The 25,187-nt window shown below is 39.6% G+C and overlaps 1 protein-coding gene across 3 annotated transcripts in view; it reads left to right on the top strand.

Moving 5' to 3' along the window:
* The window catches only part of CDC42BPB (CDC42 binding protein kinase beta), an 87,540-nt gene that overhangs the window by 8,823 nt on the left and 53,530 nt on the right, over nucleotides 1–25,187 (top strand). For all 3 annotated transcript variants that reach the window (XM_042814674.1, XM_042814673.1, XM_042814672.1), the window contains exon 2: nucleotides 16,049–16,140. In XM_042814674.1, coding sequence (XP_042670608.1) covers nucleotides 16,049–16,140 — 92 coding nt within the window. The remainder of the gene's footprint in view (nucleotides 1–16,048; nucleotides 16,141–25,187) is intronic.

Here is a 25,187-nt window from a genome sequence, read left to right as displayed (position 1 = left end):
CAAAAAAAAAAAAAAAAGCAATAGGGTTTCTGTTATCTAGTATGTGATCATTTGGACACTGTCCATGAGTTGAAATGGGAATGTAACTTCTCTTTGAATTTTCTCTCTTTCATACTTGTGTGTTCTTTTTAAGGCTGGGGTGGGATTTCACTGTGTGCTATCAGTGGGTTCTTTTAAATGCTTTTGTTGCCCTGGAGCCCTGTTAAGGGCTCAAAAAAGGAAATGGCGTTTTTATGATTCAGGACCTCACCCTGGTTGCCTTATTACATAGGGAAGGGAGAAGAACATTTTTACATGCACAAATGACTGTAAATGATCTAAAGATCATAATAAATGATCTAATAAAATTAGACCTAATAAAATAACTGGTAAGAAACCCCTGGATGCTTGGTTATAAGTGCAGGGCGAAGACTAGAGTTTGTGGTAGATAGTCTTTCTGCCTTTTATGGATGACACGGTATTTTTACTGAATTCCAGAACACATCATCCTTCAGAACAGACTTCCTGACGACTTGCAGATAAGGCACTTCTTGTGTCACAGGGAAATAGTACAAAAAGTTTCCTTTAGGCCAGATTTAGTGAGGAAAGTGTCTCAATTGTATGCCATCGTATTGCTGTACTGAGGGATTCAGTTTGACTATTTAAACTTCTACTCTTGTAAGTGTAGATTTCTATTATCAGTTCAACTGGGGTTTCCTGGGTACTTAATTTAAGTTTGGAATAATGACAATGTTAAACTGTTTTTAAGCTGTAGTTTTGCTGTCTGATAAATAATAAAAGACAGCATGCCATGGGGATGCCTAACTGGAGACTGTTTCAGGCCCACAGACTGTCTTTGTGTCTTAGAAGCATTTGCTGGTCACTGAGGCAGCTGAACTGTAGTTATTGCTGTGTGCATGTTCTTGAGGGCCAGCAGGATTTACTGGGTTGGGTGTAGTGCTGTACCTGCAAGGCTTGAGGCTGTCAGCTCCACATCCGTGGCTAAGAGTATGCAATCCTGAGCATCCTAAAGTTGACTTTTTCTGATATAAATTGTAAAGGTAAAAAATGTAATGGCAGGGGGAGAGGGATTAATTTAAAATGTTTTTAGTGCCTTTTTAGGAGAATGTGTCCTTAGGAAAGACTTTGCAGTAGTTATCCTCAACATTAGCAGTTTGTGTGTTCTTGAGTGACTGAACCCAGGAGTAGAAGCGCCCTGGTAGATTTTGACAGAATCAGAAATGGAGGTACTCTAGTTATAAACTTTCTGCACTTGCAGGTACTATTAAACATTGCAAAGGTTTTATTTAATGTTTCAGGCACCCTCAGTGGACGGTGAGGATATCTGACATCACATTTGATACTTTACTTTTTTTTGATACTTTTTTTGATACTTTTGCTTACCAATATTGTTTTTTCTTCACATTGTGAACCTCACAAAGTTGGACACAAGTGCAGCATCTCACACTGTGGACTTGTAGAAGCTGGGGAATGACTGGCTGGAGAGCCTTCAGAAAAGGATTTGGGGATCCTAGTAAACAGCAAGTGGAAAAGGAGTCAGTGGTGCATCTGTCTGGGAATGCAGGCTGCCTGTATACTGGGCTCCCACAGCTCCATCCCAGAGTATCAGAGTATCTTTAAACCTTAGTTGGACCAGGTGCTGCACTACCTGGCTAAGCTTGGACTTTGACTCAGAAAGTTGGACTCTGTGATCTGCAGAGGTCGCTTCCAGAGAAAATGTTATTCTCATTCTGAATTATTGTTTTTTTTTTTCCTGTGTTTTAGCATGAAAGAGTTCCTCAGACTTTTCAGAATGAAAACTGAAGTAGATGCCCATAAATCATTCTTTGTTGTTGTTGGTATATAACATAGTTCAAGTAACTTGTGTGAATGCACTGTTCATTTTTATTTTTTTTTGTAATCTCAAATGTTTACCCTGATTGTTTGGTGTTTTACCACGTAATCTGAATGTAAGTATTGGCCAAATTTTAGCTAAATGTTGGACTTGTAAATTATGAGAAACTAAAGTTGTTGTTTTTTTTTCCTGTGTTGTTTTGTTGTGCTTCTAATAAAAGTGAATTTCCTCATTCCTGCAATAGAATTACAAGAACAGGTTTTAAGAGCTTTTGAACTTACACTTTATGTCTTTTGCCTTTTCCCAAGTACCATTTCCTGATGTTCAGTTGCTGGTCTTGACAGTAGTTGAAGTATTTTTAAAGCTTTGTTGCATGTGGCTGTGGGAAGCCTGCAAGCCCTGTGTGGCTGTGAGGCTGAATCACCGCTTAGGAAAATAAAGGTGTTGTTGATCTTCTAGATATTAGTGCTGTATTACAAAGGGATCTCTATCTAGTAGAATCCTGAGTATTCTTATGCCTGACATGACAAGAAGTATGTCCAAGCAGTTGCTAACAACAGGGTGAAATAAATCTACCTCATAGCTGTAAAGATCTAATGGGAGATTATCCCTGGTTTTTGTTTTCCTCTGTAAGATAAAAACTCATAAAACTTGCGTGAAGTTGGACTTGAAATATGGCTTTTCATCCTGGTATTGTTAGTGCTAGAGCACTACCAGAACTCACAGTAACAATTTCAGTGTTAAAATCATATTGCCATATGGAAGATAGCGTGGTAAGTACAATTAGTGGTAAGGATAGCAATGTATAATTGGAAAAGAAAACAGGAGCTTCTTCTTTTTATTAGTGGTGCACTGTGAGTTTTGATAGAGCATACTCTAAATGGCACTTGACTTTCCATACAAATAATTTGTGTTCTTGAGTAACTTGCCTACAGTTGAGCATCTGTGGACGAGGAAAATTTCCCTAAACTCTTCAGAACGTAATTAGACTTTACAAAATGATTCCTAAATGTATTGAAGTCTGGTAAATATCCTTATTGGAGAATGTACACTGTCAGTTTTAGCAGGAAGGCATCCACTGGCAGTGTGATATGACAATGTACTGGCCCATTACCCTTTTGGGGCAAGGGCTATGTACGTACTTGAGAAACTTCTGTTGTGTCTTAATTTTTCAGAATAAACCTTTTTCCAAGTAATGTATGGCTGTTTCAGGTGCTGTGGTTCTGAGCCCTCAGCTGTGCTTGTGTTTCATTGTAAAAAAAAAAAAAAAAAAAAAAAAAAAAAAAAAAAAAAAAAGTTGTTCACAGCATATTCTGGTTTCAGTGTCTTGCTTCCCTGTTGGGATGCACCTGCACACTTACAGATGCCATTACTTCGCTCCTGTTCGTTCCCCGTGGTAATAACTTCTTTTTTTGTGCCAAGTCTTGCTGCATAAAACTGCTGAGAAATGTCTTCCCACTTCTCATATGTCCTTGATTTCCTCTTTGTTGTTCAGAATTTTTATTTCTTATTTATTAACTGATTTAGAGAAGGCCCTTTTCTTGCAGCAGTGGACACTTTTGCACACATTGGTGCCATCATCTATTGCATCACTAATTGTAATGTATCACTGTGCCCACTGGTAATGATAGCTGTTACTTCAAGTACATGCTTGATAGCTACTGAATAAATAATACGAAGACTTCACTGGAGAATGTGCTCCAGTGACTTACCTTCAGAGCTCTGCAGGGAGCTCTGAAATGGGTGACAGCTGGTGGAAGATAATGGATTATCTCTCTTGCAGAGCATGGGCAAGACCTACTTCTTACTTCAATCTCCTTGCCCTCATCTCTCCCTCCCCCATCATGCCCCATATAATGCCTAAGAACTCGTCCTCTATATTTTCAGAGGGACTTAGGCGGAGAACGTTATCTCTTTTGTGCAAAATGATTCACTGGCAAGGAAGTAAATTTAGCTGTGTGTAACAATTCATGGAAGAGGAAATCAATGTTGTTGACTCGCAGTCTTTTAACACTTGTCTAGAAATCAGTTGTTGAAGTATTTAAATTGAAATGAGCATAATTATAAAGAACTAGAAGAAGCATCACTTAGTCCAAAGTATGGATCATTGCAATATAAGCAGTGGTCAGGCCAGCCATCTTTATCACTTCTGGAAGCACCAAGTAGGTGTACTTTAAGAAAAATCTTAAAGATCATGTACTAATATGTCTGTTATACAGGATTTTGAAGAAGGAACTGATGATACTCAAAAGTATGTGATAACTAGAAAATTCTTACTTAACTTTTATGGGTTTTGATAGGTTCATGTAAGAAAGATGAGACTCTGAAATGACATCCTAGTTCTTTGAAAATGCATTTTTTAGAGAGCAGTCCCTCAGAAAAGACCTACTTGTGCAATTTTGATTTCATGTGGTACAGCTGTAAATGCTCCTGACTTTTCTTCTGTTGAAATGCTGCTGAGCTAACAGATGGAGGTGAACTTCTGACAGCAACTTCACAATCTTCTCAGTTAATACAAAAGTTCTTACAATAAGTTGGTACGTTTTTGTTCCTGTGTAAGAGGCACTGCTTGTGCCATCTGAGTAGAAATTGGTACAGAGTGACACTGGCTTTTTTTTATTACTGTGCAAGTAATACCATGCAATAGTTCAACAAATTGCTGCTCCTGATAATTATTTTTAAAGATTTCACAGAGCAGTCTTTTCTAATGATGGTGCTAGGAAGTCTGTTTTAAAATTTAGATTATAAAGGAGGTGAAAAACAGACTTCAGCTCCAAGAAATCAAGAAATAATGATAAAATGAAAATTGCATGGCTGCTATGGCTGCTAGGGTATAAACATGAGGGCAGTTGCCGGAATAATAGTCTTGAAGACATCGGTTCCTTTACAGAAGATTGTAACAACAACAGTTCTAACTTTCTAAGTGTGTTCTTCTGCACAGTGCTGTTTGATGTCTTTGACTTAAAGATCCTTGCCACAGACTTGTGGAGTGTGTTCCTGTTTGTAAGAACTGGACTGAAGCCTTCATTTTTTTAATTTTTTTATTTTTTTATTTATTTTTTTGTTTTGTTTTAAAGACTGTGAAAGAAGGAAGAGACTGAAAATGTTTTTGGTAATATTTACATGCTCACTGCATTCACAGTGACAACCCTAAGGTGGAATGATGTATTACTAAGTAAGACCTGCTATCCCTTTTCCCGTAGGCTTAAAAACAAGGAGACGTTGTTGTAAATTCTAAGACTCTTAGGGATGGAAAGCTAAAATTGTAAATATTACATCTCTTCCAGACTTCTTTCCAGTAGAAAATTCGAGATATGTTTACAGAGCAAAAAGATTGCATAGCATCTGCTCCGTGGTACTCACATCGAAAATTAGATACTGAGCTACAGTATCAGGAATGAAAGTTTGACAAAAAGAGTGTGGTTTGGGACAGAGTGGTTTTTTAAGTGAGTCAACACTAATGGAAAGAATTACCTAAGAGCTAAAACAATCACTGGATGGACAAAGTAGCCAAGGTTTATTTAGATGACATTGGAGATAAGTTAGTGAAGGGAAATACTAAATTCTGCACAGAAAAAGAGGGGAAAGGAATGAGATATAGTTATAATGTTGTGTAAAGAAGTAGAAAGCTAACCATATGGCTCTTCTCTGTGTATTTGACTTCAGTGTCTGCACTACTTTTCAGTTACTTCAAATATTTTGAAGATTGCCTGAAATTCTTATTCTTCTGCTTATGCCCTTATCTTCTGCTTGTGGTCTCCTCAGAGGCCATGCACTTTGTCAGAAGGTTTTAGTAGGGAAGGCAATACATCTTGTTGTAAAACATCACTGTTTCCTTCTTTGGAAGTAGAAGGTTCTGCAAGCACAGCCACACCAGTAGGGTTCTGCTATTGCACTGGAGCATGCAAGCCTTTGGTTGTTATTTTCAGGTATGAGTAAATGAAAAGGTTGGAAACCAACACGATGTAGCTGGTAGTATAGATAAAGATTGGAGTTTCTGTCTAGCGCAAACATGTTCTGAATGCCCTGGTACCTGAATTTGTACTTTCAAGTCAGTATGCTTGTCTAGATAGGTTGTACGTGAGAATAGAAAAGGAATCCCCTACTTAAATGCTTGGAAATAAATTTCAGGGCAAAAGGATTTTGAATACAGCGCTCGCTAAACAAAGACAATGTGGGAATTTACTTAAATTCAAGAGAAGGGAGAGTAGGAAACTAGAAACAAGAAGATTAAGAGCAAAACTTCTTCAGATACTGTATCTGATATGGAAAACTTGTTGGGATGGTCCACAATTGACTTAATTTTGATACTAGCTTATGGCCATGAAGCCCTACTGGCTCCAAGCATGTTACTGGAAGAGAGAACCCAGAACCCAACTGCTGCTGCTCATAGTGAGGTGTGCAGTAATTGGCAGTCTGGTTTGGAACGGTGGAGTGTGGAGCATATGAGCCTCCAAGGAGTTTGGAGAGGTCTAGAAGGATGTCTGTTAACCTGTGCTATGGAGGCTGAGAAACTGTTCGGAGACTGTTCAAAATTGTGAAACAGAATTGAAGAATTTCTGAAAGATAGTAAGGCAAAGATCTTAACAAAAGGTGGGGGTAAAATGCTAAACCATACAAAAGTGAGAGTGTGGGTTTTGACCTGCGCAGTGCTGGGATAATGGGAAAGAGCTTATTCAATATATTGTATGTGAATTACACCTCCCAGGGAGGTGGTGGAGTCACCGACCCTAGGGGTGTTCAAGGAAAGACTGGATGTTGTGTTGAGGGACAAGGTTTAGTACGAGCTATTGGGAATAGGTGAACGGTTGGACTGGGTGATCTTTTAGGTCTTTTCCAACCTTGGTGATTCTATGATTCTATGATTCTAAGGAGGTTGGGTGACAGTGGGTGACAGGAATGTAGAGTGAGGGGTAGAGGAGAAAGAACTCATTCCAGCTTTATAGAAATAGCTAAATTTAGAATGTTTGGAGGCTTTGCAATGTCTCTGGAAAAGGTACAGTGGTGTTCTGCTTTTAGATTCAATTCTGTGCTCTTTGCATATACATGCAGTCTTAAAGCCCATCAATTGTTTGAAAAATTCACTCTTAACACTGTTCTAGAAGTTGGCTTTTTATGTGTAACTGTTTAAAGGGTGCTTTGAAATTTTGAACGTGAAGTGTGGTGTGTCTAATATTCTTTCTTTTTGCTTATCCAAAATGTTTTCTTTCAGAGCTATTCAACATGTATTAAAAAAAAAAAACAAACACAAAAAACAAGCACACACCGCCTTTTTAGATGGTTATTTATTCTTAATTAGTAGCAGATATTATATGTCAATTTGAATCTTCAGAATAGCAATGCTATTCATCAGACTAATTCAAATGCATACTGTTCTAGAACAAAGTTCTGCAGGCCTTGCTGTTTACAGCTGACAATTTTTTGCTTTTCTGAGCTGCGAACACTTCATAAAAATACAGGTGAAATGAGGAACGTGGTACAATTCCTGAAGAACTTATTTTGTAAATAATTCAGGGAGCTGAAGAAGAGAAATTATTTCTAATAATAAGAAAGTCTCTCCAAGCCTTTTGCTATAATGTGAGACAAGTTTTAGCATGAGACTCCTTCAGTATTCTGTGCAGATTTAAAAGTAATTTTGCTCTTCTCTGCCTCTGAGAAACTTGAGGTACTTGTCTCTGGTTGCAATAATTACTTGGTGGGCGTCTGTCGCCTTTACCTACAGCAGCAATTTGACTTTTCGTTGACCTTATAATAAGATCTGGGGCTCAAAGGAAGTTCTGAAACTGGGTGAGTAATGTTGGAGAAAATGTCCTGTGCTGCCGTGTAAAAGTGCAGTGCACAGAAGGATGTACCACACCTTGCTTCAAGGAGGTGTTGCTGTCTAAAGTCTTCAAATTGGAAAACAGTTCAGGCTGTTTACATGCAGTGTTGCAGTCTTGAGCCATCAAAAAGAAATAATAAACATTTCTCAACCAACGAAAGTCAGGTGCAGTGTTAGCTGGATCTGGTACTGTATCCTCTCTGTCTTTTGTTTCCCCAATGATTCTGTTGATCTGGATGAGAACTGAAGTAGGGAAAAAAGGTAATTGTGATCTGATTTGGCTCCTCGCTCAGCTTAGCATGCAGCAGCAGCAAGGCAGGTAGCACTGCACCAGCAGGGCTGCGGCAAAGGCTGTTGTGTCCATGCTTCATCTCATCTTGATCTGTGCTATTTAGGATGACTGCCGCTGAAAAAAAAAACCTGAGCTCTTTTCCTTTTCTTGCTCGCTGTGGTGTAGCGGCCTTTCTGACCCTTCAGTGCTGATGATTCCATTTGCTAAACTACCTGGAAATGCTTGCTTTGTGTTGCTCAGTAGCTTAGCTTTCTGCTGCTTTGGTGAGCAGAATCAGATCGGTGAGGTGTGACCAGCAGAGTTTGTTAGAGCTGACACAAGGAAGAAAGCAGGCCTGTGAAACTGTCCCTTGGTTGCAGGGGTCCAAGATTGCTCCAGTTGAATTGAACTACAGACTTAAATTCGCTCTAAATATGTAGGCATGGAACATGGTAAAAGTGAATTGCTCTCCTGTCACTGAATGTATGTGGAGGTGCTTTGCCAAGAAAAGCTTATTAATAGGAACATCAGTTCTTTAAAGGAGGTGGCATGTGGTAAATATAGAACCAATGTGAAGTATAAATTTTGCTGTTACATAATGCATATACGAAGTATTCAGATACTTCAGACTGTCTTGCATATATCTGGAGAAAGCAAAAGATAAGTGTATTTACTGTAATAATGGAATGATTATGGTCTTCATAGTTTTACTTTTAAGATGAAAAATAGCATGCAGATGGGGAAGGTAGAACTTTGTTTGCATGTTGAAGTGCCACTTCTGTAATGTAAGTAAGCTTTTATCAGCTCAGCGTGGTCATCAGTCTGGAATTGTTTTATTTCTTAGCAGGGTGTGTGAGAGATTTGAATCTGATACAGTTTGGAATCACTCTCATGTTGTTGAAATTTGGGTGAGCTCAAATTCAAGATTTCCTTAATATTTCATTTGAAACCATCTGGAAAATAAGTGCAAATAGCAACTTTTTTTTTTTTTTTCCTTTGCACTCTTAATTCTCAAACTATTCTACAAAAATTGTTTTTAACTCTGCTTTTTGGATCATTTGTCCTGCAGTGAAATTAATGGATTTTTAAAATATTTACTACTTTGTTATGAAATAAAGGAGATTGAATCATGGGTATTTTACTGTTTGGAACCAGTGATTCACATTGAAGCATGAAACAATTTTCCATTACTGATGTGCTTCAGTATGTAATCCCAATTTGCTATGGCTTAAATGGTCTCTCCCCACACCTGCAAAAATTGGCCTTGTATTTAGAGTACAGAAAAATTCAGGTACCAGAACAAATAAAGCTACATTAAGCAAAAACAGCATTCCATGTTTGTTGCCATGCATTTCTTACAGTGTTTTGACACAGCACAACCTAGTGTGCTGTAGGTTGGCTTGAAATGCTCACATGCCAGATGCATGCTGATTGCAGTGTGAAGTAGGTCCACATGAATTCCAAAAAAGGCCATTTTGTCCCTCACCAGTCTCTTCCTGCAGCCTGCCCCGGGCTGATGCTCCAGCGTTGCAGCTGTCAGTGAGTCACGTTGGGTGAATGATTCGGTGGGAGGGGATGGACAGACAAGTTAGCTTTTGCCTGGAAATGTTTCCTGGTTTGATGTGCCACGTGAGCACTACTGATGATCCAAACAATAAAAGTGGAGCGGTGGTGGGAAGGAATGAGGAGGAAGTCTTTCAGCAGCAGAATGGATTTCCTGGATTAAAGTGGTCATGCAGGCTCCCCTTTTGCTTGTCTTAAATGTCTGGGAAGCCAGAGAGTCAATCCCAGGGAAAACCTGTAATTCAGTGAGCTTCTGTATGACTTTATGCAAGTGTATTTTCTGGGTGGAATCTGAACCTTGTAAGGAAAAAAGTTGAAGATGAAACTTTAGAAGGTGTTGGATACTGACAATTGTTTAACAGCAGAATCATGGAATGATAATATTCGTATTTCTTTGCAACAGTTAAAAGGAAGGAAAATACTATAAAAATCTCATAAGGCAAGATCTACTGTTTGTCTCTTTGGAAAATCATGTGCTGCAGACATTGTTGGGCTCCTGCACAGTAGTCATTAAGTCTCTGAAGCTGAAGAGACTGATAGGGAATCTGTGGTTGGTGCTCAGTCTGCGGGACTGCTTTGAGCCTTGGGGAAAGGCATTGCAGCTTTCTCTCTCCAGACAGTGGCAGCTGGGAAGCAGATAGGAAATACCAAGCTTTACACTCTGCAATGAGCTTCCTTCTCTGGTAGACCTCACATGCGAGGTTCCTCAGCTATATATGCATCCATTGTTTCATCAGCGCATGCCAATACCTTCAGGTCTGATCTGTGCACGCGGAATTGAAGGTGTGGAATTGAGTTCCTCCACGTGGAGAAAATGGTGCCCATTGACATTCATAGATGCTCCATAAGGAGACCAAGGAGTGGATGTCAGTGCAGTGAGGTGGTGGGATGGTGCAGTTCAGAGGTGGCAGAAGCAATGTGAGATAGAGAAAATTCTCAGCTACAAAACACTGTCAAATAGTGTTATTGTGCTCTTTGTATCTCTTGTGGTTTCTTTGGAAATAGGAAGCACTGCTTTCAGAGAGACCTACAGATACGCATAGGAAATAGTGGTCGGATGTTTGTTCTTGCACATGTAAGCCAGTGATTTTTTTCCTCTTTTGTCTGCTAGAGCTCTGGGACTGTGCAGGTCTCAGAGAAGTGCCATTGCTTTGGCAGCAGTTGTACTGGCAGTGTGTTTTACCCCTCAGACTGCTCAGAACGATCTGTGCGTTCTTCAGTGTTTGCCTGTCTCCAGTGTTATCTTTGGTGCCTTTCACTGTAGGTGAACGGGCTGGTTGGGCAGTGGGCCAGCTATTGAGTGCTCGTGGTAGCGTTCATTAGTGTCCTGGCAAATGGTAGCATATTGCTGCTCAGGGAGTCCTTCTGTGTGGTACTTGCTTTTGGGTCTTGCCCCACACGAAGTATACTTAATGAGTAACAGTGACCACAGATGATGTTTCAAGGTAAATACACTACTACTCTGCCAGCAAAGTTAGCTATGCCAATAGAATCAGTATCAGTGCAGCAGTGCCAATAGAATCGGTATTGTGGTGTTTCCTGCTGCCATTATCCTTCAGCATGGTAATGCCTCTTTCATATAGGTACTTGTATCAGATCCTAAATGCCAGAATTATTTTTTCTGTGACTGATACAGCCCCTCCTGGAGCACAGTGCAGAAACCATGGACTGTACAGTCTTGGTTTATACCAAAAATAGTGACTGTTTTTGTCCATTTAAATCTTTGAGGAATTTGATGTGATTTACGTGATCTAAGTCCAAGCACCATCGAGATATCTGACTGCAAGTGGTCTGGCACTGTGCTTTACTTAGGCCAGAAGACTTTTGTAAAACAAAGCTAATCCTGTGACTGAGTTATGTCTTCAGTGAAGATCTGGCATTTATTTGTTTTTGTTTGCTCTTTAAAAAGCATTTGCATACCAATTTTAAGTTTCTTAATACAATCTCAACTTTATTAATAAACTTACCACCTAGTAATTTTCTCACTGGCAATCAATCTCAAGAAAGTTCAGGTGTTGCTGGTGTTGTGCTAGCGCAACTATGTGTCATTGAACCAAGCGCTGACCAACTGTGAGACTTGATGGCTCAGCATGGAGCAGCGTCCTACTCAAGAGGCTCTTCTGCAAGATCTGTGAACGCCTTGCAATGGGAACTAGGCAGTGCTTCTCTGGTTATTATTGGATTAAACACCGAAGTCTTGCACCACTGAATTTGCTTGTGTAATGAATGCTGAGTGATGAAGAGTTGGATCATTGAGTAAGAGGCAGGCAGAATAAGTGAAGTGTGTGTGTAGTGCAGGTTGTAAAAATGGGAGGGGGGACATGGCACAAGTGAAATGCTCGACAGGCAGTGAGTCATAGAGCACAAAATGTCGCCTTTCTCTGTAAACAGCAGAACGTTGAAGTTTGGCTGCCCAGGGATTTGGGACCTGCCTCCGTTACTGGCACAACCCTTTGCCCTTCCCACTGCGCTGCCTTCTCTTTTCTGATGCATGCTTTCTTTTTTCACTTGGGGTTTCATCCTCACCCTACTGTACCTATAGCTCCCTCCATGCCTGTGAGTGACAAGGTATGTCCGTTTTGCAGCTCAGGATGTACGGGGTGCCCAACTGTATTCCTGCTACAGCCTTTCCTTTCATTGGAATGACACAGTGGTGTCTTTTCTATCACCCTCGGTTCTCATAAAACTGGAAGTAACTTAGTTACTTTGGACATTTTAAGTGAATTTTAAGTGAATTTAAGTGAATATCTTTAGACATTTTAAGTGAAATTTGATAAACGGGAAATCAAGTATCTGAACTGGGATCAGAAGTTAGGAAGAAGGAGGAATGGATACTCTGCCAAAGTATGATCCTTTATTTCCTTAGGAAATCACACTGAGGAAAAAAGCTTTTGCAGGGGTGGATGGTAAGAGGAAACAGGCCAGCACAGGAAAAGGGAAGCAAGGATCTATAATTGGAAGAAGTTAAGGCTGGAGTCAACAAAGGATGGAGGAATTAGCAAAAATTTACATTTCTAAAATAGAGGGGAAGTTTCACCATCAAGTAGAGAGAGGATTGTACTTCTTTAAAACTTGAGAGAGTGGGTTATAAGAGGTATTTATCAGCCCTCGTAAGCTGGTTGGGGCTACCTGGGTGTGGGTATCTCAAGACATGTATACAAGCACTAACTTGTTAAACCTGTCAGCCTGCTGTTTTAGTAGCAATATCACAGGAATGCTGTTTCTTTGAAAAGGGTGCACAAAGGGCAAGCAAGTTACTTGATTTCTAGAATGTAAGTTAGGGGTGGTTGAGGGAAATAGTAGAACTTGCTTCTCTTTCATGTTCTTCCTCCAAAGAAAACATCATCTTAAATGAGAAATTGGATCTGCCTGATGTGTGGCTCTACAGACAGTTATCTGCATCATTTTGTTGTTTCTTTGATATCAATATTGTGCAATTCTCACAGTTTCCTACCATACCTTTTTGTACAGGGAGTAGATAGATAATGGGAGTGTGGTTTCTGTGCGACAGATGGTTTGGACGTGCCTTCTGGGCAGGTCTGCCTGAATGTTATCCTCTCATTATATAGGTTTAAAACCTAGATCAGTTCTGATATGTGACACTCTGGGGCAGTGGAGCACAGTATTTAGATGTGTTGTCCACAGAGGTGGTAGAAGCTCCATCCATGGAAGTTTTTGAGAGCTGACCAGACAGAACCCCAGGTAACCTGCTGTAAAATCAGTGATGACAGCAATGCGAGCAGGAGACCTCCCGAGGTCCCTTTCATCCAGAATTGTCCTGTTTGTCTGTGTTAGTTTCTTACAGTTGTCACATTTATTTAAAGCTCAAGGTTGCCAATAATAACAAAACATCAGATGTTCCCAAACATTTGGCAGCTTCCACCCAGTGATTTTTGTGATTCCAAATTTCTGGAACCTTGCATTGCCAAACAAAACATGGAGTCCTCAAATTGTAGCTGTTGGACTGCTCCGCCACTGAAACAGGAGTTACCAAGAGCCCACAAGTGGGCTTTGGTCCATTACAACAGTAAGGCGCTACCTTTTGCGATTCCAGAGAGTAAATTATTAACAGAATCTAAAGGGAAAGTACAGCTCCAAAGCATCGCTGCCCTTGGCTGGGGCTGGAGTGCACCTGCCTGCCCCACTGCCATGTCACATCACTTTGCTGTTGCTTCCTGCAGCACCTTGTCCTTCTAAATGGATCCATCTGCAAACATCTTCTATTGGATGCCATAATTGACTGTGATGTAGATGTATGCAAGAAACCTAAATCACAAGCCTATTTACCTGTGACTGGGCTTCAAATTATGTTTTCAAATTATTCAAATTGATGTTTTCTTTCTGTGCAAACAAAGCATCGTGGTGCCATCTATCAGGAAAAGAAGAGAACACGATTGGAATATAATTTTTTTGTGGGAAAGAATTATGTCTTTCCTATATACCTTGGTTTTCAGTGAAGAAATGAATATTGGCATTTCATTCAATTTATGAATATTGATCAAAACATAGACTGTGACTGTTGTGTATACTGCTCTTGAAAGCAGGCCTTTCTTGGCTCCTTAAAATTAGTAGACTTTTTTTTTCCCCCCTTTGTGTACTTACAGAGAACATCCTTCTTTCAAGCAAGTGCAAGTATAATAATTCCAAACCAGCTTGAGTGAAAACACAGCGATGCATATAAATACATTGCACGTAGAATGCCTATCCCAAATTTCAATCAAATTTAAAGTTTCAATCATGAATAAACAAGCTCATGCAGTTACTCAGAGCTAGAGTTACCCTGACAACAGTATATATAACAGAATTCAGTAGTTGCTGCCAACAAAACCCCCAGTACGGTTAATGCTTTTGTTTGCCAGGATAAAATACTTTCATTAAGTATTACATCAACTCCAACTGTTAATATTGGGATCAAAACTAATCGCTAAAATGTAATAATTCATTTCAGTGCGTGGAAAAAAGACCTTACTTTCAGTTTCCTATTTATAAAATAGAAAAAGAAATCTGGAGCCCCTTACTGATTCTGTGTTAGTGGGTGTATTGCTTGGCATCATCCTGGCAAGGACAAATGGCAAATGGTGTTCTGATACTTTGTGGAACAAGTTTGTGCACTCTCAGTCTTGCTGGTTGTGTATATACTGCTAATTTGGATACGAGGCAGCTGAGGAGCAGCAGCAGTCCGGAGGCGAAAACAGGAAAGCAGTCTAGAAATGTTTTTTTGATGTAACTTACTAAGAAGTAAGAATTGTGCAATCCAGTACTTGAAAGCAGCAGGCTACATGCTGATATAAACAGTGTTCTGCTCCAAAATGTCAATAAAGCAAATATCAGTTTAAGAGAATTACTGGCTTGATGCCTCCTCTAGGCTCTCATTTGTTACATAAACTCCATTTTGGTATCTGTGATGATGAGATTCTGTCCATGTTAGGTTCTACTTTCAAATTTTATTTACTTTTCAGAAACTTTAGATACCTTGAAAAGACCTGAATTTGTCCATTGAGGTGAAGTACCACCCACTCTGCCATTCTGTACATTCAGACATTTGTGTTTGGTGCTGTATTTTCTAAGAGAGTTGCTACTGAAGTTACTGTGTTTATTAGCACCAGTGTTTGCTAAACACTTAAACACCAACATTCATAAAGTTTATGAATAGCTTGTAACAATGGCAACTTCCTTTTAGGAGGGAGAATGTTTTTTTCATTTCCACGGGTTAAACTAAGTCATTGTGTTCCATACTACTGCTAACAAATGGAGATGAAACAGCAGGACTGACGCAGGACTTGTGCAGTTCTCAAATGGAAATGGTGGCGAAGGAAATGGGGTCTGCTTATCCCGCTGTCTTGAAGGATCCACTTCCTAGGGATATAGGAGTAGTGCTTTTCTCTGCAGGCATGATTTCTTCCTTTTGTTCAAATTTAAGTTCTCTCCCTAGAACAAAAAAACCCCATGGCTGTTCTTTAGTACAGGTATTTGTTTTATGAGCAGTAATGAGTTTTTGGTGATGGTTTTTCTCCCATGTGGCCTCATGAAGTACATCCTGGGAGTGGGTTGTGGAAACTTGGCTGAAGTTGATAATGCCCATCCATATGTTGGGGTGAGTCGTAGTATGATCTGTACTTTTCTGGTCGTAAAATAAGAAAAGTTCATCAAATTTTACGTGTGTTCTACGTAATCTCATGCACTGCTCTTGTGGACTGCAGCTCCAGAAAGCTGTGTAGTCATGTAATCACCAGCACTTCAGTAGGGTTGTGTCACACACCGTGCTTCTTGGTGATGCATAAATGGTGTAGATGAACTAATTTAGAACAGAAGGTTGAGACAGTGATTTTGTCATAAGACAAAATGCTTGACTACTTAGGGAATTTAACTTCTTTTTAGAATTCTAACTGTTAATTGCATAGAGCAGTTTTTTCCTCCTATTTGTATATTCTATTAGTAGCTGAAAAAGTAAACCATGTATGCTTCAAGTACTTCAAATTTCTGTTTAATGGATTAGCTTGATTTACAAAATTTCTGTTAATAACTGAGTTTTCCATTTGTTTTTTTTCCCCCCAAACAGCAAAACCATTTACAAAATTGGTAAAGGAGATGCAGCTTCATCGCGATGACTTTGAAATTATAAAAGTGATTGGAAGAGGTGCATTTGGTGAGGTAAGATACTTTGTAACATAACTCTCATCCTTTGTTCTTCTGATTTCTTGGTGCAGTTGACCTGCATTTGAAGACAAAAGATTCACACAGATAAATTAAAATATTTGCAAATGTGGGTGCCAGCCATTTACTTTAAAGTAGGGCTTCTGGTGTCTACTTCTGCCGTTCCTGTGATCAGCTAATTCATTGTAGCAAAGCTCCTATTCAGTGTGTGAGAGCTCAGTGGTCCCATTTAGCAGCTGCACAGCTGACTTTGGGATCCTTTCTCCCACTTGCCATATGTACTTACTCTTCTGCACTGCTGTAATTTAACACAACTGGGCTGCTTCTATGGTAGGAATGCAAAGGCTGCTCCACCCATCTGCCCGTCTCTGTAGCAATCTGGTAATGCAGAAAGACGCATTAGGCTGCCTCAGAGGCTGTTCCCTGTCATCTTTGAAGATCAAAGGCTGCTGGATCTGTTTTTTGGACAGCAAGTTGAATCATGCTGGGATGATAGGAACGCCTTGTGTTTTGAGGACTTGCCAGGCCCAGAGCCCTGGACTGAAGTTATACTTCTTAATATGCTTAATGAAAGTCTCATCAATCACAGAAGCCTGAGAGGGCCTGACCCTGGCAAAAGTGTTCATGAGCATATTCCCTCTAGGAGGCACAGGATACCTGAGACTGCAGTAGAACCTCAAAACAACACTTTCTGCATTTGAGTACACATAACAAAAGGTATAGCTGTCAGCAAAAGAGATGATTATGTAGAGGATTTCTGGAAGTAAAAAATTTACATTTCTTTCAAGAAGATTCTTTTGTTGTACAGCAGTAAAGTCAAATGTAGTGACAGCCATCATTGGCTCACTCGGACCCCTTAGCACTTGGTTGCAACCTCTGCTGCCATTGGCTAAGGCTTATCTTCAGCTGCTGTCTCCACAGAGAGCAGGACTGTGTACTGTGCAGTGCTTTCCTTTCAAGCATGGTGTGCTTCATATGTCAGGCTTTCACAAAGTGTTTGATTGTGGGGTAGAGCTATCGTAGGCAGACTACAAACAGAGCTGGAAAAATGCCAGGACCTTTCTCATTCTTGGTTTGGAAAGTAGTAAGGGTTGTGTGTGTATGTGGACTTGGTAGTAGATGAAATAATATCAAGACCAACAATATTCTAAACTCTTCAGGGACTACTTGTGAAAAAAAACAGACACCTATGGAGACAGAAATTTGTTTTTCAAGAATATATTCTGATCCTTACCATCCTCTAACAGTATAGTGCTGTAGTTTGTGTGTAGTCACAGTAAACATTGCTGTTCCAAGAACTTGAGTGTTTTAAGTAATATGTCCAGATAAATGCTAAGATCTTGATGAGTAAAATAAAAGTTAACTTTATAGTGGAATTTGATCTCCATGACTTGCAATATTTGTTTTTTTAAAAAATAATTACAATCAATTGGTTGTTTCATTTAAGTGTTAGGTTTTGTCTGTAATCTGTTACTTGGACACAGCTTTTAGGCAGAATAGTTCTGCAGGAGCTCACATGAGGAGAAGAAGAAAAGAACAGAAATGAGAAACACAAGTTGATAAGTCCAACGAAGGACTGAAAGCACAAATTAAGTGTAGAATAGAAGTCTGAGCAACAAGGTTTATGGCCGGATTAAGGGACCCAGAAAATCAAGGCAGTAATAAGTAATTGTCTATGTGTCTGTTACGAGTTTTGATTCAAAGCAGTAGCATACCATAGTTTTGAAGGCAGTGAACCCACTGTAGAGTGGTTTTGCTATGTGTGACCTGGATTTCTTCTGGAGGAGACTAAATGAGTACCTTTGTTCCAGGTATTCACAAAATGTGCTTCTGACCCCAGTGAGTACATAAAAATCAGTCACTGGTTTTAACTCTTCTAGCAGCAGCAAAGCATGTGTGGTCCAGGAGATCAGACTGGATACACTCTGAAGGAAAATTCTTGAACTGCATGTAGTAGTGATGGAAGGCTCAGCATGGGCTACTTTGATCTGCTTTTTTTGGTCCTGCTGTGCCAAATTACTTGCTGTAGTGACTGTGACCAGATCTGATATCTAAAGAATTTTAGATTAGTGTTTTGGTGGTTTGTCTTTTGGCGGGATTAGAAGGGGTTTCTGGATCTCTTCAGAACTAAACTTGTGAATGCTATAGCTATCAAAAATGATTTCAGGACAAGGGAACCTTTCATTAGCGACTTGCAGATGGAGCCAGAATCAGGAATGCCTTTGCCAGAATATTTCTCTTAATCCTGAAATCAATGAATATTTAACAGTAAACTCTTTTCACATTGCACACAGAAACAGGATTCATTTCCTGATGCTTTTTCAAGTTCTGATATCTAGCAGGAGAGGAACTATGTTGTGGAATGCTTCTGAAGGCGACCTTGAACTTAACTTACAGACAAAGTACTCAGACAAATGTTGATAATTTACATGCTTTTTCATGATGAAGTAGAAGTCTTGTGTGATGTGTGTGGCTTTAAAGCCTTGTTACAACTTTAAGGGAGGACTTGCTCTGTGCTTTTCAAAATGATGATCTTTTCCACTTAGAGTTTTCCCCAACTGGAAATCTCAGTACAGCAGTGGATTAAATATGACTGTTTATTTTTCAGGGATTTCTGTTTATACTTGTTAGGAGGTTTAGGATGGCTTTTCTTAGCTTTGGATCAGAAGGATAAAAGGTGTGTAAGAATCGCTGTGGAAATTTTTGCTAATAGTGTTTGGGGTGCATAGATTAATGTCTTCCATATTATTTCACTTGCAAAAGCATGACATGACTAAAGCAACTGGTAGATTTTACCCCTTCCCACTTCATCTCAGTGAAAATGAAACTTCAAAGAAGTGAAGTGATAGAACATCTTTATTTCATCCTTCTGGAGCTGTGAGAGCTCACAAGTGTTGGTTATCCTTCAGTTTTACATTGTCTTGTTCTTCTTTTAAGTAAAAGGTTTATAGTTGTAGGAGCTTGAAAATTTTTGATCAGCTCAGGTTGTGCAGGAATCATTGATCTGAAGCTCACTGCTCTTCATTCCCACTTGCCAGAAAGTAATTTTCCCATGGTGTGCTCATACACATATGGGAACCATGTTGTAGATTAGTTAATGGGATTACAGTGGTTATTCTTACAGTTTCTGTTTTGTTCTTTATAACAAACAAAAACCTATTTGCTCAAAACATGGTTGCAAAATATTGTATTTGTTGAAGTGCATGAATAATTTAATCAAAATTAAACTAAGCAAATTCCTGCTCGAAATAAGCAGTTTAAATTAAGAAGCTGAACAGCTAAATGAGCCAGACTTCAAAAAGGTTGAAAACTACGTTCCATTCTCCCCAATGTCTATAGCAGCTACATCCACCGTTTAGCTATTTAAAACTTCTTTGAGAACCCATGGGTTTTCAGTCTTACCAGAGAACTTTTGCATAAATCAGTAGCTTTGAAGAAAGATAGCTTAACCCAAATAAAGACATAGTACTATTTATTAGTTGGGATCAGTGTTGCCACGCAACACATACAGCCTAGAAAACAGAATCTTGACCAGAAAGCGGATTGAGATGGCATATGTGTGTCCCTCCATACAGAGCAGTATCTAATTAAAGGCAGATTGATAATTCCCACTGCATAACTTCTCTGCCAGTGTCTTTTTCTTTCCTTTTCCTTTTCAAACCCACGTAACTCAGCCTGATTCTTTACGCTTTTTCCAGCAATATGAGAAGAAGAAAACAGCTGGTAATCCAAAACCACCTGAGTGAAAGTTCTTAAAGCAAAGGAGAATTGAGAAAGCAAAAGAAAAAATATTTCTTAAAGTTCTCATTATTATGCTAAGACAAAAATAGCCTAACTCAGGACCTGGAGATTTCTTCTGAAGCCACCTGCCAAAACACACAGTTCTCCTTTTCTCATAAACGTAGCCAGCTACTTTGCATGCATGGTAAACTACGTGTCTGAATATCCTTTGCTGGAATATTTAAGGTCTGAGTCCTGGAGTCACTGGCTTAAGAACTTCATTAATTTTCTTCAGAAGTTTCATAGCTATGAAGAATAGTTTGAAATAGTTTGATTTTGTGCCTGTGACAGCTAGAATGGTATTATAATTTGAAATGTTAAGTGTATGACAGATAAACTACTCAGGGTTCTTAGCCATCTCGTATGGTGTATGCAGGTGTATGCACCTGGCTGGAACATTTTTGAGTGCCCACATATTACTTTCATTCTCTTTTTTTTTTGGGGGCGGGCTCACATGCAGACGGGAAACTTCCAGAAAGAATAAAATAATGATAAACCCTCCGAAATAAAATCAGAACTAAAGTTATTTTTTGAAATCTTAATTCTCATTTCTGTTCATGACTTCAGTGTCCTATCTTTGTGAACAAGAATGAGTATAGTGTGCAGAGTCATGTGTGTCTTGTTAACCAGTGAAAACACACCTTGTCTAGGGGAAAGTGTAAAGACTGTAAGAACAGAATGGAAAATGACTCCAGTTCTTAGACATAAAAATACATATATCTCTGTAACTTGAAATTTGCATGTGGTTGTCTGCTCCTTTTGTCTGGAAACAGTGTGAACCATTATTTGAAAGGAAATGTCCTAAGAAACTCGGCTTTGTGGGATTGTGCCTATCTGAGAAACCCAGACCAACGTAGGATGTGCTGTCTGTGTGCTTGGTGCTGCCTCTACTGCTAAGGAAACTTGGATTCCTAGTGCTGGAATGTAGTTAAGGGATAGATAGGACGAGTGTCCTGTGTATCAGAACTGTGACCCCAGATACTTGCACTTGCTCCTTTGCAAGCTTCAACTAACCTCATTAGTTATGTACTTTCAGGCTTTAACATCACTTCTCTTTGTTTTGTATGGAGGGCTATTTAGATGCTTGGCAGTAGATAAACACATTTCAAAAGCAAGCTGCTGTTGAGGGAAGAACTCTGTCAATATGTATGTTGTTGGGGAACTTGCATTGTATGGAGTGGCTGGCACCTCCTGGAAATCTGGCAATATCGGACCCAAACAATTGTTTTCCTTCCCTTGTTTTTCAGTAAGGATTTTCTTGAGTGAGCAGCACTGTGGTTGCAGCAGAAGGGTTGAATTTGCTTAGCATCAAAATGACTAAAATTCTTAAAGTGTCCCTTGTAAGCATCACTTACCTATTGATAGATTGTAAATATTTTTTTCCTGTAAATGTTTGCAGACTTGATCCATCTGGTTTTTTCTTTTTTCTTTTTTGTTTTTTTTTTTTTTCTTTTAATGGTTTGGTTGGAAGGGACCGTAGAAATAATCTAGGGTAATGCCTGCAATCATCTAGTAATAATGCTTGTTACCTCTACACATGCTTAGCATCCTAGCTGCAAGCAAGACACCTAAAAGTGTTTCAAGAAGAAAATAAAATTGTGGTTGGCAGAACAGGATTGATTCTGCGTTCCACTGGTTTCTGATGAATTATGTGGTTCCCATTATTATGTGGCTAAGAACTGGTTAGACTCTGAAGAGAGCATGCAAAAGCTAAGCCTCCTATTGACAGTCACTGTTGGCAGTGTGAGGCAGTGCTCTTTAGGCTTTGTCCACAACGCAATCTCAGATTTGGGGTACCATGTTCAGTTTTCTGGCTGCATCTCTAGAAATTAACCAGGGATGTGGTGAGCCTGCAGGCTGCCACTCAGATTGCCTCCCCTGTTCAGGTATCTTGGTGACTGCTACTGAGTACCCCAGAAATATTTGATTAGGTTTGCATTGCCATGCTGTGCTCTTCACAAGTTGTTTTCTGAAGTAGAAATGGATAAAGAAGTTGTTTTCTTAAGAAATTGCTTCAAAAGAGACTGCAGCTATCTACAGCCCTTGCCAGCTGGGTGGCTGCGTGGAGGCAGGCCAGCTGCTGGAAGCTGGATGGGCAGCCCACACAGACAGACCTGCCTCGTGCCACTGCACTTATGCACGTGCCAACTGCTGAGGATGAGCCCGGGTGTTGCTCAGGGCCACCTTCTGCAGAATCTTTCTTCTTGGCACTTAGAAATTATTTGTTACTTACACAAGACAGAGATCAGTGCTGTCTGCTAAAAACTATTATTTTGCTTAGGAAGTGTGAACCATGGAATATGAACATCACCAAGGATACACTGGTTGCTCATTATAAATGTAGGGTAGACAAAAAAAAGCCCCAAAAAACTAATGTAACAGACCAGACCAGTTTTTCCTCCACAACACAGTATTTAAACTGTTAACTAATGAGCTATGTGTCAAATACTTCTCATGTCCAAAAGTGTTGGGAAAATAAAGCAGTTCCAACAGCATTTTTTCAGTAGCATGTACTGAAGATATCAAGAGCATGAGACAGAAATAGGAGTATAAAAGTGGCATCTAGAAGCATTAGTTGGGGGAAATGTCTGTAATACTCAATTATGGGCCTGGTAACAAGACATTACAGGTAAATTGTTTACATCTGAAATGACATTTTCTCTTCTCATGGATGAAAGGTTTATCTAAAATCTTTGCTCAAATGTCTGCAGCCATTTCGAGTTCCTGCCAAAGGTTAATTCATAGCGATTTTACACCATTTTATCCATGTAATTTTATTGCCCATTAGCCTAAGCAGCTCTTTCATCATCCTTATTAGTGTTGTCCTTTCTTCCAATTTTATTTATAGGTAGCAATCATGTCCCCCTTTTTACTTCCTCTATGCAAAGCTTTTTCTATCCTGTTGTTAATATGAGAAACACTTTAGTTCCTTGACCATCTAAATAGCCCTCCTTATGGCTGCTCCAGGTTGGTCATCTCTCTGAGATGTGGCTGTATGTGAAGTTTCCAGTGGTTTTGTGTTTCCACAGGCAGTAATGTTCCCCCATCCCAGTTGGTGTATTGTGCCTATCAACTGCAGTGCCACATGTGCCTTTTTCTTGACAACCTTGCGAGCTGTTTGCATAAGGGTTGTCAATTATATGTCTGTCCATCTCCTTTAGTGATGAGAACTTATTTTTTTATATTTTATCACACAGCGTGATTTCCAAGAAGTTGAGCACCAAATAATCCATGTGCTTCCCAGTAAAATGTATTTTTGTAAACTGTTTTAAATGTATTCTGGAAATTCAGTCTTGCATTTAAATAATTTCTGCAGTTTCTTGGATCATCCTTACTATTTACATAAAACAGAATTTGTCATTTAATACTGCTTACTGTTGCTAGTCATGTACCCAAAGGTCAGAGTCCAGCTCTGGGAAGTTCTGTCATGTTTGTTGAGGCTGATTTGGCTTGGATTCCTACCCTATAGGTTTCATCGAGGCAGAAGAGAAGGTGGAATTTGGCCTGGGATAGCTTTACACATTACCACCCTAAATGTCAATATCAGATGGCTTCTGAAGATTGGAATGTAGCAAGAGGCTTTTATGAGACCATTTGAGAAACAAAAAATTGAGCTCTTGCCAAAGTGTAAAAGGGTTATTTCGGCTATATTGGTTCATTTTTTATTTTATTGCAATAGCAGAGCTTTGAGGCAAAAGGTACTAGAAGAAATGAATGGCAGAAATTCATACAAACTTGATAGTGTGTGCGTAGTAGTTACCACCGCTGGCTCTCACTGCTTTAGCTCCAGTTCTCATACTTTTTTATGACACGTATATGCCTTAAGATGGTTGAAGCGTAGGCAGGAGGATTCATTAGGTTTTCTGAGGAAATGTACTTGAGCTTTATTCCAGTGTTTCTGTTGCCATGAATTATGAGAGCATGAAGAGTCCCAGGGATGGTGCCAGGTGATCCCTGTGCAGCCTTGGAAAGGGCTGCACTGAGGAGGAAGGGCTGAACCTCTCCTATCTGAAACTTTTCCTTATCAGTTTTGCAGACTTCCTCAATAAAACAGAATCACATTTCTCTGTTATTGCTTAGTATTCAGAAACTTCGATGCTCCATTCCAACTGAGCATGTGGAAGTTAGACATGTTGTAGTTTTTATTTTGTAGCTTAACCAAGTATCAAAAGTAGCTTTTGTGAGTCAAGCGTATTTGGATTAATTACCCCACACCCCATCCTTGTGGCCAGGTATGGGAAAACAATTGTAGGGGTGGATCAGAACTGCTCCTTCCCAGCCTGCAGCAGCTTAGGGTTCAGGGACTTCCTAACCACACCTGCATTCCATAATCAGTAGTTCCTGAGAGTTCCTGAGGCTACTGCTATGGGTGTTTCTTAAGCATTAAGAGCATACTTAAATATATCCTGAATGGATACTTATGTGTCACAGCGACCTGTTGTAGAGTTCCAGAACTGTAGCAAGAAAATAATATTTTATTTCATCTTACTACCTTTTTACTTCATTTGATGCTTTTCAATTTCTGTAACGTGAAAAACTGTTTTTCTCTATTCATCTTCATGACTTCCAATTGCATAGAATGATAGAATCATGAAGAGGTTTGCGCTGGTAAGGGACCTTATTTACAGCACGTTTCTTAACTTTGCACAGCTTCTCAGCTGTGCCTTCCACAAGGCTGGGCTCACCTTACACCTTGATGGTCTAGCACATGTCAGTGTTAAACTCGTGCTGCCCTGCAGTGCTGTTGAACAGTGATGGGCTTAGAATGAAGTGCAACAGATGCATGTCTGCATTCTGCTTTGTGTGCTGTTTGTTAATAGAAGGCTGAGCACTTCAAGCACTGTGTTGTAATGAAACTTGATTATTGCTACTTCAGGGCTTGCAACGCAAACTTATAAACTGTTTCTGCTGCACAGCTTTCATTCTTCTCTAGCGATTAATTGTGTTCTACTCTGATCTCCTTGAGGAGATTGGGGTATTTCCCAAGTGATCAAGTTCTGTATGAAACAGAATTTAACATATATAGAGGATATGTCAACATCTTAGTTTCCCAGAGGTTGTAATGCACAGTTTAACTTACAGCATATCTTTAGCTGCATCTGGCAAATGATTCTATTAATTGTGGTTGGAGAGACTGCTACAATAGGTTTTAACTAGGAAGGCTGTGACAAGGCTGGGAACAAAGCAGAGCGTTTTAGGCCATTACCAAAGGGCAGGTTTGTACAGTTCCATCTGTGCTTGGTTAAGGCTTCCTCATGTTTACT

Source organism: Centrocercus urophasianus, unplaced genomic scaffold, assembly GCF_019232065.1.
Source record: "Centrocercus urophasianus isolate 14NV4802_14NV808 unplaced genomic scaffold, USGS_Curo_1.0 seq_14, whole genome shotgun sequence".
Classification (NCBI taxonomy): Eukaryota; Metazoa; Chordata; class Aves; order Galliformes; family Phasianidae; genus Centrocercus; species Centrocercus urophasianus.
Note: the sequence above shows the minus strand (reverse complement) of the source record. Positions and strands in the feature narration are given on the sequence as shown.